At 38.7% G+C, this 13788-nt stretch overlaps 1 protein-coding gene across 1 annotated transcript; it reads right to left on the bottom strand.

Moving 5' to 3' along the window:
• Positions 1-204: 204 nt before the first annotated feature.
• Positions 205-11507, bottom strand: LOC147755921 (pancreatic lipase-related protein 2-like). Its single transcript, XM_086987954.1, is given in 4 exon segments — positions 205-246; positions 248-526; positions 8607-8789; positions 11270-11507. Coding segments are annotated over 4 exon segments (714 nt in total). The 5' UTR covers positions 11480-11507.
• Positions 11508-13788: the final 2281 nt, after the last annotated feature.

Below are 13788 nucleotides of genomic sequence, written 5' to 3'. Positions count from 1 at the left end.
CCTTCTGATAGTGTTTACGAGCATCCTGCTAAGAGATCTATGTCATATATGTTTTTAGCACTTTTCACGGACCGAACAGCAGACTTTTCTGCCGAACATGTCGCTCGAGTCTCGACTAAATAAAAAGCCAGACACAAACTAGAAAGTTATAAAAAAAGAAAACATTATTCAGTAGGGTTTGATTCAGATTTTACTAAAATACTTTTACCTGGTACCGACATCACATCCGAACATAGTCGCACCCCCCATTCGGGAAAAGATCAAGGTGTCCAATAGGCTCCGTAAAATTCAAATCGAGACTGGTGACAAAGCTGCGTGCGTCTGTACGTATTGCTTCTATAAACTGAGCGTCGGACGGGTCGACTCGAACCAAAATTGGCATGTATTGAATGTACTGTTGTGCAGAATCCAAAGTCGTTATCCGAGAGATACGCCCCCTGAGGTGCTCACCTGCGTAACCGCTAACGTGTGCACCCAAGCTGTGCCCATATAAGTGAAACAACGACCTCGATACTTGGAAGCGATCCTGGAAACGCGAATGAAGCAAGGAATACAATAAATTTGGTGTATTAAAGACTACAGTGTGTCTTATCATAAATGTTGTATAAACAAAGCGTCTTTTATTAAAAGGACGTTCCATACGGAGTAATTGTCAGCATAATTATAATATAATATTCGTTTAGCTGACCGATATTACTGCGTGGTCATTAGAGCATGTTTGATCTATTATCAAGCTCTGCAAGCCTATTTGCTAGGAACCTATTGTAGTTATAAAAGGGAGTAACAAAAAAGGCTCAAATACTGCTGACGAGAACGCATATCAATATGGGTGCTCGCTTTGCATGCAACTTCGTCATGATGATACGAGCTTCAGTCTAACCACACTGACTCAGACCTCACTTACCCATATTTTTAATCCTCAAGATGACTATCTTTATTTTGCCATCAGATCAACAGCATTTGTTGAATTGACGTCAGTAGTCCCTCGTCTCTTGGATACATTTGTTAATCATTGTCAGTGCCCATGGGATTCATCTTTTTTTCCACCTCCATTTTATGAGCTGGCTTGAAATGGTATAACGTTCACAAGTTTTTATTAATTCCTTATTTGTAGCATTGTATTTGCTTGCCAGAAGATGTTCGGAAAGGGTCGTACTTGTTAACCAATGCGGGTTTGACTCACTCTCGCCTAACTCGTAGGTCAAAGTTTGCAAGCTTTGCGGCGCCTCTTGCAATCGGCGCTTGGTACACAAATACATCGTATCTCAACATTCTATTTCTACCAAACTTTAACAAAATCTGCCCTACTCAGGATTTGTTCGCCTAATGAACAATTGGAATCAGCTAGGGATTATCCAAGTTGACTAACTAGAGTCTAACCTGGATAAGGATTACTAGGTTTGCTTCGTTCATGTTTGTAAATGTAATCGACGTCTGTGTATCTTGGCGTTTGTTTACAATGCTCTACCGAAACTGGAGCTGGCCCATAGCAATTAGACCCTCAACGTTGCTCTCGTTAACGCTGATAAAAAAAGAATTTGCAGGAAGCAATGAAGATAAAAAGGTCTTGCGATGTAAAACCAATGAGAAACAGCTAATCGCATGTTATAAGTTAGGCACAGTTTCATCTTCGACAATCGCTGCTTTCAAAATGAATAATCTTCTTGTAGGAAAGGTGTTGCCACCGTAATAACAAAATTTGGAGAACAACAGTAATCAAACAGTTCTTTTTTTCAAAACACCAATATGTGGCCTTATGCGTAAAGTCGAACATACATAGAATCGGACGAGGGTCAATGGCTAAAAACAGCCATCTCAGAAGTGGTTATGGATGTATATGAAGATTCCCTTGAACAGTCGCAATGGACTATGCAGGTACAAAAATAAGGTGAAGAATAATTTCTTGTATAGTTAAACGCATGGGATGAATGAGTTTGATTATTTGTATTACATCACCAAAGAAAGTGGGGGAAACAGACACTGCCTTAATAAATACAGGATAGAGTTAGAATTTCAGACGAAACAATCCGAAGTGGTATGAGGGCATGTGACGGAACTCTGATCTGCAAAAATCCTAATATGAAAAGGCCGAAACAAACAAGCTGATTTAGAGAAACCGCTGTTGTAAGGGTACTCCCATTCTTTTCGGTGATTAGAATTAGGTGTGCAGTCCCGCCTTGTAACATTGCTTGAAGAACATTTATAGTATCGCCTAGAGCGAACAATTAAGCTAACTAATCTTGTTTTCCATCAAAAATAACTATAAAAATTTGGGTAGATCACGCTAGGACTAGCTAGATAACTTCTGAATTTTTACTGTTAGACGAGACTATTATAACAAAGAAGCATTTCCGACAGCTACCTAAGTCGAACCAAGGTATTGCAGAGAAGCTTTCTAAATAGCGCAATGGTACAAAGGTAGCATTTAATCAACATGACGCGCAAAACGATAAGATTTAGCAAAGTTGGCAACCATTAGTGGGCTTTGATTACTAGATCTCGACCCAACGTCCACCTAATTTTAATGTTGTTGTATGCTTGGACCTCTATGGAATCAATCCCCTATTCGCTGGAATCATGGCTAAATAATGCAAAGGAACTATAATCTGCACTTGAGTATTACTTTAAAATAGAGATGCGTTCGACGAGTAAGACCCTGTCGTAAAGCTGCAAATCAACAGATTGATACAACCATGGATTCGACGTCAAACACAAACGAAATCGTCTCGCTTGCTTATTTTTCTCTAGTTTTGTATGCCCTAAGTGACAGTCTACCAATGAGCCGACATAATAGTATATTGGCAATTTCCCTAATAACCTGTTTGTCTAGTAATTGCTTTATCTAATAGAATTCTAGTAAATCCGGCCCTTTTACTCAGATCTGTCGATTTGCTTATTGTCCATATTCATTTTTTAGCAGGTTATCAATTGCTATCGCGCTCCGCTACACGTAACTACGTTAGTAATAATTAAGTTTTTCTTTCAATAATTTTTATGAATGGTAGACAATGTATTATATGTAAAGATTTTTTTTTTTTTTTTTGTATAAACTGATGTGGTTTCTTCATAAGCCACATTTAAATGGTGTATACCCAGTGGACTGCTATTTGTTTTCATCAAAACTTCAACTCGACCATTCTCATAAATCAGTTTGAAAGGTTGCATCTTAAAATGCACGAATAACCTTTAGTAGCGATCAAGAGCGGTACGATCCGCACAGGTCGCGCTCAAATAAGTTCCAAACAATAAATTATTTTAAGCTGTTAATACTATTAAAAAGTTCTGCCTTTAAAAGAGACTCATCCCATCAGATTTGGATGTGATGGCGTCGTTCGCGCCAATTTGTTATCTAATCAAAAGATCTATAATCATCTGTTCATGGTTTCCAGCTGTAACGGTTTCGAGACTGCTTACTAAGTACAATAACTATACCCCTTTGTAGCCTTTGGGAGGAGGGTTGCTCATTGTTTTCGAAGAGATTTAGTTCCAGTTGAACTTACGGTATTCTTAGACCAGGAGACGAATATTTTTTGACTATCCTTTCTCAAAGCAGCAGCGGTAAAAACAAACTGCCTCCGAAGTTGCACGTTTCTGGCTTCACTTCTAATACCACAAATAATAATATCTAGAAATTCTATATATATATATATAGAATTTCGTACAGGCGATCCTCCCGGATAGTTAGTTTAAGCGTCGAGATTTGCCATTTTTTAAAACAATTCTAACAACCTACCTTGGAAATACAAGGTGGAAGAGAACATACAAAAGCCTCAACAATGACAAATAAAAGGAACCAGTCTGGAAAATTCTGAGTATATGAGCACCGTCCGTCGAGGGTGCATGGAAACGATGAGCTATAATAGAAAATATGTTATGAAGCTCTCGCTGCAAACTGCGATCCCCTAATCTAACTGTTCAGATATACGAAACTTTAAAATATGCGCACATATGTGAACATTTTTAGGTGAAGCCGATAAAAGGTCAACCTCTAAAGAAGAAGTAGAGGAAACGGAAATATATGAAATTTTGACGGTAATTCGATGCATTTATCAAGCCCGCTTGTTACTAATATTTTTACCTTTTTAATTTTCGCGGTTGACTGTTACTGCGACCCGAAGCCAAGCTGAATATCTCATTATTAACTATTTATTCTACAAATATAGCTAGCTAGCTATAACGATAATTGTTGCGTCGTGGGTGCTTTCATATATCCTCTTTGGTATTGAAATATTATGTCCTCGACCTGTATTTATGGAACCTTTGACTACTACCAACGAAGATAAATAAACGAAGCCTTATCGTCAACTGATGCTGCCGTTTAGTAAAAGAAGATAGAACAAAGTGGTTTCATGTATTTACACAGAGTACAAACGTATTTGTCTGCTTTGATAAGTGAAACCCTATTTAGCCTTCTGCATTTCATTAGACGCCTGAATGGCGAGTTCATTATGATTATGAATACATTCGATACTGGAGATGACCAGCTGCTTATAATTCAATTATATATTCGATGGATCGTCAAGGGGAACAATAACATGATGAAAACCGCAGCTTATGTATTGCTGGAAAACAGTCTACTAGATGAGGGATACCAATCAAGCGCCTCTCGAATAAGCGTGCTTCAGAGAATGTCCTGTCCGTGTTACGGACTAAAATGCAACTTATTCTAGCGTATCGGAGGGAATACCTTCAATTAGTACGTCTCTCTGTACGGACGCAACTACGTGCCTCCTTTCAACTACAAGAAAAACTAAAATTTATGAGCTGACGAGTTATTGGCCTCTGTTAGTGTTAAAATTGGTAAAAAAAGTTCTTCGTTGGAACCGCAGTCGCTCCATGAAGTCATACGATGAAACACAATTACTATTATTATTATTATTAAAAGCGTATAATACAAATTGAAAGCTCGTCGCAAAAATTATTGGTACGCCATACGATAGTGTTCTTCACACAAGTGTATCCTTCCGATAGCATTACAACAAGGTCGAATAGACTTCAATATGATCCTCTTCAATTTCGTTAAGACTAATATATAGATTGTAATTAAACAGAAGTGTCCTTCAAAAAGAAAATCTAAAAAAGTAGGTGGTGCCATTTACGACAAACGCTTCAAAAATGTTTCATTTCAAAGGGTCCTTGACGGACGTAGAAGTCGTAAGCACACATATTATGTTATCGTATACTTTAAGTGTTGAATATCGTACTATGCATAATTTCATGATGAAACGATAGTCTGACTATGTGTTTATCACGCTATTTTGTCGCTTCGGCCACAACAACGTGAACGGCAGCTATCGACATTGAACAAACCGATACGAGAGTTGGCCGGTGATAACCACTGTCGATAACATCTATAAAGCTAAACTTTTCAGATTTTTTTTTCTCGCACACAATCAATATAGGGAACTTCCCAGATCAGAGCCTCTTATGTATTAGATTTCGGTTTAAACATATTTGTGTAGGCGTGTTACACAAAGGTTTCGGTGAATCTGTAATATCAAAAACGAATCAATGTCATAATCTCCGTTCAAAACTATATCAGGAAAGTATCTAACTCCGTATCGAACTGTAACGCACGTTTAACATTATCGAAAGATGGATGTTTTCTCGGACTGTCACTGCATCGCTTAATGCTACTTCAGCACAGATTGAACAGCATAAATCGATATGTTTTAATGGCGCTATTTTTTGAAAAACAACGTCCGATTAAGCTGTGAGTGTACCACTATTGGTCGCAGTTGTCGAACAAAGTATAACCGAATTTTAACATAAACTTATAAACGAACCTAACGTCTATTCAAAGTAGGCCTCACAGCCATGGCAGATAAGTTTTTTTTTCGCAGTAATGAGCATCAGTATATTTTACGGTATACAACAACGACGAACCACAGTCAACTTACTATTCGCAAAGGTTTCATGTTGATCGTTTAATCGCTGCTTAGCTTTAAAAATTTCATCTATGGCTCATATAGTAGCCCTGTTGCAGGTTAAATTCGTTCAGGACTTAATAATTACCATCTGTTATCATTAACGAGTAGGCCAAGAAATCGCTGTTCGTTTGTTTACTATTAACCGAAACCAATTAGCACTCACTTGAAAATTAGCTCACGCTTTACACGACACGTAATAATGCGTTTATATCCTGTGTCGGCCGCCTCACGGGTCACTAAGTTACTAACAAGTTATTCATCGTTCGCTTCACAGCTACTCGTTCTGCATTTATATATCCGCTGGTGTACATTGATCAGTTTATATTACCATTTCTGCGTCATAACAGCTCGGTCATACATATCTAGTAGCAAGCCCTCATTCTAAGGCCGTTGTTCCCAAGCGTCTAGTGAGTATGACCTCACGCCGCAGTCCGAAAACTACTGTAGCAGGTGATTAGGCCGCGTACAATTTTGTTGAGTCCTCTGCGGCTTTAATGAGAGGTCTGAAACACCAAGGCCTAGGTTGATTTTAGCAGGATTGGTCGCGGTACTTTTTAACTGATCCGACATACGGCGTTTTCGTCGAAGGCAAACCGATGGATCTCTTATCATTTCCGCAACACCCGTATTACTGCCGCCCAATAAGGATGGACTGATGCTACATGACTGATGTACTACAAGTGCTATTTCTCATAGCGGAATTAGTCAAACCGCATGACGGGCTTTCAAGTTACATGGTACCAGCATACTTTCTTTTGCCTTAGTAACAGCGCCCTGTGGGTGCTGCGCATTAAAAAGCCTCCTCTTGGAATGGAAAGACAGGTTTCCTGATTGCTGCGTGTGCCTCCGAAGGCAGGTATAAAGTTTCTGCGCCGTATAGTCTCGGAACTAATTCGGCGTGGGAATTGACTCAATCCGCTGTGATGAAGCAGCCGATTTCGCGGGTTTTCCGCTGTTAATCTGCTATGGGGAACTTAAACTTGAGCTCTAGCTCATCCAACAATGATCATTTAGCGCAGACAAACTGTTTGTACCTCTTTGGTCCTACCTGGCGGTGAAAGAACGCTCCGGTGACTCGGCTTTATTTGAAGTAATACGGGCGTTCAGCCCCGAGGTCATCTTATATACTTATATCGTGCGCACACGTGTCGAACCACATTTGGAAGTTCTTCTCATATAGTGTCGCACCCTCAATATTATCCTGTTTGCCGATTACCTCAGTCTTTACCCAGGCTTTGAAACTTGCCTAATGGTCTCTTCGGCCAAGAGCCTTGTTCATCGTCAGTTCCGGTGGCGCTGTCTGATCACTAGAGGGATCGACATATCGATGTCCACACATCGCTTAACCCTGTCATTGGTTAGCAAAAACGGGCAGTTCACAGCCACCTATATAGCACAGACAAGTATTTATTTATTATTAATAATGTCTGCATCATTACGTTCCACATTCAATTTTTTATCCAAAATTTAGCTTCGCATCTTAGTTTAAAGCAACAAAGACCATAACGAAGATAGTAACTGCCATCCCTTTTATATACGCGACGAATAAATACAAATACATGGATTGACTGTCTGTTTACCCGGAAAAGATATCGTATTAACTAAAGCATAGCCGTTTCACGAAGATGTCCCTATGCTAACGATGGCCAAACGCATTGCGTACTTCCTTATGACAAAGCGTCGAGCGGTGAATAGCCCAGATAATTTCGAAAAAGCAGTTTTCATCGAATCCTTAACGAAACTAAGCGCTGTCCGAACGGGTTTAAAACATGCTATGCAACGACACAGGAAAAAAATCGAAAATTTGGATTTTTTTCATGATTAAATTATGCGTAGAACATGCGTATAATTGTACAACCTTGTAGAAACAAGCCTAACAGATGGAAGGATTGTCTTATGGCATTTTGTTTAAAATAAGTATATCTGGCCTAGCAGAATATTGTCCACATTCACGCATTTATATAGACATTTAATATGTTTTTCAAAAATAAAGTCTACGAGTGAGATAGTTTAACGATTTAAAAAATTAGGGCAAATTTCGGATTAATATTGATCAGCCTTTAAATACTCGTCCAAATACTTTTATGCGGCCGCTCGACTCATTGTTTGTGATATATTTGGGCCTAATACAACGACCCAGTCTTCGTCTAATTAGCTATATTGTAAGAAGTGTAAATGGCTATTACTGTAAAGGTCGACTTTCGCTCATCGTTGTTTGTGTAAAGAACACCGTCGAGATCTTTAACGTAACACAGATTTAGGCAGAACAAGCGCAGTTAACTCTCTCAGAAGTTTCCCCGTAAATAGCAACAGAGTATTACACACCTGTGGTTACCACTCCGATATGACGATATACCGCTTTGATACAATTGTTTGCGATTAACCCTGCACTTACACAAAGGTATACCATTGCTAGTCTAAAAACCTTATTCTATGCTATAAGATTGCTTAAATATGTAGCCATTTGCTAGGGATTGATGCTATCAATGGAATACATACGTTAAAAGAGCTGATCTTTTTGGATAGCCTGTGACGCCTCTAACCCTGCTTTCGATGAAACGTAAGCGACATGTAAAAAGGGCTATTAGTTAGTAACATTTACGGAATACGGTGCGTTTGGAACAATATTTGTCACTTCGATGTCAAAAAAATCGAACCAAAAAAACACAAACTTACTATGAGTTTCTGGATGGGGATGGCCACTTCGGCACCAACAGCTCGGCAACGATAGGGGAGAACGTTGCCTCCCATGCGGTCAACAATGATTACGTTCACGTCGCTGCTTTCCAGTAGTTCCTCTCGAAGCTCAGACATCCATCTTGCGAAAAAATGGGTATCTAAAAAGTGATGAATTATTGTCTGAACGAAGAAAGAAGAATTAATGCGTTACGATTAACAAAAATAATAAAGCTTTATTCAAGGTCTCTGTTTCATCTTGCCAGAAAAATCTTTCAGGCTAGTTGAACTCTAGAGTCTGCCACTGACATTATTGAACAATCCACGAGTTATTAGTACTTACTTGGGCACATGGAACTGCTTAATAATTCGAGTTAAGCCTATTTTAGCAATTTTGCTGTTAGTACACGCGAGACCTCATGTAGCCATAGTATTATAGGAGGCAGCTTTTAGGTCGGTCAACCGCTTTTTTTTTTTCGCCGAGTAACCTATCTTAACCTATAGCTTGTAATTAAAGAAAGTGAGATTTGAAACACGCCATTTTAAACATATCTCGCTATTTATAGTAAAAATGAACGTGTTCAAAAGAAACAGAAATGCAGAACACAATGATAAATTTGTATTAAAGGATTCAATTACAAATGGTGGCTGACAGCAGCCCGTGCAGCAAAAAATACGTTTTTTTACAAAAGTAACACCGTGTCCGTATACAGAAGTGAAGTGTGTAAAAACTTTAAGACAGGTTTATGCCATTATGTTATTGGGGCGGCCGCACTCCATATCTACAGCATGACCCATAGGGATTAGGCGTTCCTGCGTACAATAGAGAAGTCCTCAATACGCCACTCTGCCTGTTTCCGGCCCACACCTTACGAATAATTACTAATACAACTACCGAGCAAATCAGCCTTCTAGCCAGCTTCGTAACAGTGGACTGTGCTTGAAGATAACAGCGCTCTCTAACGACGCACAAGCTGACCATAATGCTTCCACAGTATCTGCATATATAGATCGTTTAATACTTTTCTGCTGGAAGCGTTTCTCAGGTACATAACTCTGCCCTAAATTACATAGTTATTTTTATAATGGCAGTCTAGAAGCCAATTCAGACCGTGTAGTTAATTAAGATTTGCGTGGCGCTTACGGTTCGTGTGCTAGCATTACGATGGCATCTTGAGCTCGTTTCTCTAAGAATAGTATAGTACCTTGGCGATGCTTGGAGACCTCAATTCCTTTCTTGTCGTCTTTTCCTTAATCTAAAAAATAAAAGCTTGACACTTGGATAGAGGGTATTTTAATTTGGTCTTAAGAAATCTGTTCCTGAATTACACTGCAATAAAACGACCCTATTTTTATGGTACAAGTTTTTTGAAATTTTTTAATAAAGATTAAGTTTACTTCTACAAAAAGTCTTATGATCTACCATGTAGATGGAAACAATGCTAACTCCTTTACATATTGTAAGTCGGATTAGGCAAATCATTTTTCTCCAAGGGTCTTTAATATTTGCATTATTATATAAGTGAAGAAGTTTTAAGATTTATTAAATTAACTGCTTCGAACGCAGCTAGCTTGCACTCAATTAATTTCTCTTAGATTATTTTGTATATTTTCTAAGTCATAGGAAAACCCATTACGAGGCATTTGAAAAAAAGTTTTAGAACAAGTACGTGCATAACCTTTTTAACTGCTTGAACTTATATCTGTTATTAGTCCTCATATACAGCCAAACATTCTTTGATTTTGTGCCATAAGGCCCTTTCATGATGTTCCCACAAAAAATCACGCTTTAATTCTATAATGTACTGACGTATGCGTCCGCAGCTGGCTGCCCCTTGGACTAGCCGCAGTTTTAAGTAAATAATTTTTTTAACACAATATGAATGGCTGAGTCTGAAGGCATTAAAAGAAATTATCATAGTCGATCTTATTCATGCTCCTCAATACTTCTCTCATGATAGGACAGCGTTTTTAATATTAATTAAAAAATTAGCATCACCGATTCCCTTGTATATTGAAGAATACATCGCGTTCACAAAAATGAATAAAGAAGTAAAAAAAAATTGTAATTAAAAAGCTTAGACCTTTATAATAAATAATAATTACTCAGAAATTGCTTTTAACTGCCTACTTTTCTAGACTCGTAAGCAAATCCATAACATCTGGTATATGCCGAGCCGTGACATCGTTATTGATTCCTGAATTTAATAATAAAAGAAAATAATAATTAGTAATAAACGTATTTGATTTTTCTTCCCACGCCACATTGAATAACTAAGTCTATTTATGCTTCACTTTTATATTTACCGCTATTACGGCTATTCCTGCTAGCGGATGCCGGTAGGGGGGAGGAGGCGGGAGATTTAAAATGCCCGCAGCATCTCGAAAGCAACACAAAAAATCGAGCCACGTCAAGTAAACTTACGTAACTCTGCCTACATGTGTAGCATCATTTAGAGTATGGTATTGCGGCAGGACATACTAAGTAAAGTAATACTCTCGCTTTTTAGAATAAATTTCTATTCGCGGAGCCTATTTAATTTAGCAAACGTACCAGATCATTTGAGATACACCTGGAGCCTAAGTCGCAAACTTTATTTCTATATTTAGTGAGCGTATTTATAAAAAAGAATCATTGTCACTACTATGATTACAATATCTACCTTGGTGGGTATCGCGGGGTTAACGTGAACGTACTTAAGGACATTCAGGCTAACCTTGCGGCCGTGAAGAACGTCTAGCTGGTTCGTATTTTGGCGCGTGAAGAACCAGAATGTGTTGATCTTCTCTCGCGAATCGACCTGCGCGTTTAAATTGCGCCGTAGTGGGTGGTGGAAGCCAGGTGTAACTGGAAAACAACCCAGCTCCTCCATGCACTGGTTTGCTTCAGTATCAACGCAATGAAAGGCAATCAGGCAGTATGTTAGAACACTGTTTCAGTTGTTGTTTAGTAAAACTGATTTAGGCGAACTTCTACGAAGTCGTACAAAGGATTTTTATAGGAATTGGTCAGTTTTGAAACATCTTGTTTGTATCGTAAACAAAACGTAAGAACAAGTTTAGTGAAAGTTATTAGAAACTTGAGCCGCTCCCGAATGCTCTTGTACTTTTATCTAATATTTCTGAAATATCTATTAGGAAGTATTTTGTGTTTTTCTTTTTACTTAAGTATGGGATTTCTTGACGCAACGAAACGAGGCGTAGTTTTATCAAAGACAATGTATGGGAAGCATTTACAGAGGTCGACATGAACCGTACAATGTTGATTCTCGTCATAATACTGTCAACAAGCTAAAGGTGGGTGTTTTTTGCGAGTTAAACACAATTTTGTGAAAGTGAATCGCCTACAAGGAGGCATGTCTTATTTTTTTTAGAAAAAGATGAGGAAATTTTAGAAAGAGATAACTCAAATTTAAAAAAGCTACTATGGTATAAACAAACGAGCAAATTCAAAATATATTAAGTTGGAAGATCAGTCCAATCTAGATGTGTAGACGGCGTTACCTAGATGATATTTTTTAGCTAATATTTTTTCAATGCAACATAGTGTAGAAGCAACATCGTCCCAGAGTCGGTCGTATACGCCATTATCATTCACTGCCAAACCGGCATCGAAGTATTGAGTTCATTCATACTTACAATAGAAAAGGTTGGATTCAGTTCAGAAGGCAACGGTGGGGCTTACAGGCGACCTCTGATAATCCTGTCGATGATTTTTTCCACATGACATCCTACTGTCAGCTAGCTCTGTATGTAGTTGGTGTGCAATAACTCATAGGACAAGACGCTGTTGTACTTATTATATTTTAATGATAATAAAAACTCACTTAAAATTCTAAATTATACCGGTATGTTGGAGATTTGATGTCATACCGGTAACTAAGTGTCGGCGCGGCTTTTTTGACCTGACTTATGCAACTTGCCACGTGACGTCAACAAGCAATGCACTCCGATGAAAGCGGCACCTTCCCCCTTTTCTAGCCACTCATCAGTATTCATGGGGTTTGGAAAACCTAGCAAAGCACCCCCTCAAGACGTCTCAGAGATTCGCCTATAAACGACGGATGTCGCTCGCCAAGTACGAACAATTACAATAGTCGCCGGCCAATTTAGTCTTAAGGCCAAACTAGAAAGGTGGTTACTTTTAGAAAAAGTTACTACAAATGCTTTCTGGCCTGCAATTTTGCCGACGCAGCAGGAATGGCCAAAACACTAATAGCATCAGTAACAAATTTAGAAAGAAACATTTGCGGTCCGTTGACTCCTTCCAATGGGATCCTTGTCGGCCTGCATACAGGCTCGTTGTCAAAAATAAGCCTCATGTGCGCATATGACGCGCGTTACTGCCAAAGAAGAAATAATTTTTAGCACGCACATGCAGATTCTAGTAATGGTAGAATTAGCGCTTGTTAGATAGGCCAAGAAAACATTGTTTTAAAGCATAAGAGAAGCTGTTGAACGAAATTTTCGATAACCAGACGAGTTAAATCCAAGTTTTGTCGATGGGAATAAAGAGAACGTTTATGAAACATATCCGTACGTTCAGAGGTTGTAACATGTCATCCGTCAACGTAGCTGTATTGTTGGAACTGCCATCCGCGCCTGTATTAATGTGGGTTTTATAAATAAGCATCTTTTTCTTGCAAAATAGTTGGACAGCGCCTCTCGCACACACAGCAAAGTCGAAGCATTTATGTTGTTGTCGTTTTTAGAAACTCACTACGGTAACAGCTGGCATAAAAAGTTAATGGTTAAAAGGAACGGCTAGCTTGTATGTGGAAGAAGAAGGAGCCCAAAGAGGCGCTACGCGTAAGAACGGTTCAGCCATGCAAATTGCGTAGTCGACTCCAACATATGCGTGACGTCAGATTAGCCGATATTACATTGGGATTCGTTCGTCAGAGAACAATCCGATCACGTTGAACCTTTTAGGTTGGCTGCTCCCTGTTCCATTTCAGCCAGTTTAAAACCGATTAAGCCTATCAATTTTCTGTAAGTTCTTTTTTTTTTCTGAATTTAGCTATACCCCCGCAAATAATGCAGTCGCATTCATTAGACGAGCGAATATAAAGCTACACATACAACGTAGACAGGTAGTCTGTGCAAAAAAAAATGGACGTTAGCAATCATCGGTACCACAACTAAAAAATGTAGTATAAACAACTGGTGGCATGTATATATA

This window comes from Varroa destructor, unplaced genomic scaffold, assembly GCF_002443255.2.
Source record: "Varroa destructor unplaced genomic scaffold, Vdes_3.0 BEIS01000004.1, whole genome shotgun sequence".
Classification (NCBI taxonomy): domain Eukaryota; kingdom Metazoa; phylum Arthropoda; class Arachnida; order Mesostigmata; family Varroidae; genus Varroa; species Varroa destructor.
Note: the sequence above shows the minus strand (reverse complement) of the source record. Positions and strands in the feature narration are given on the sequence as shown.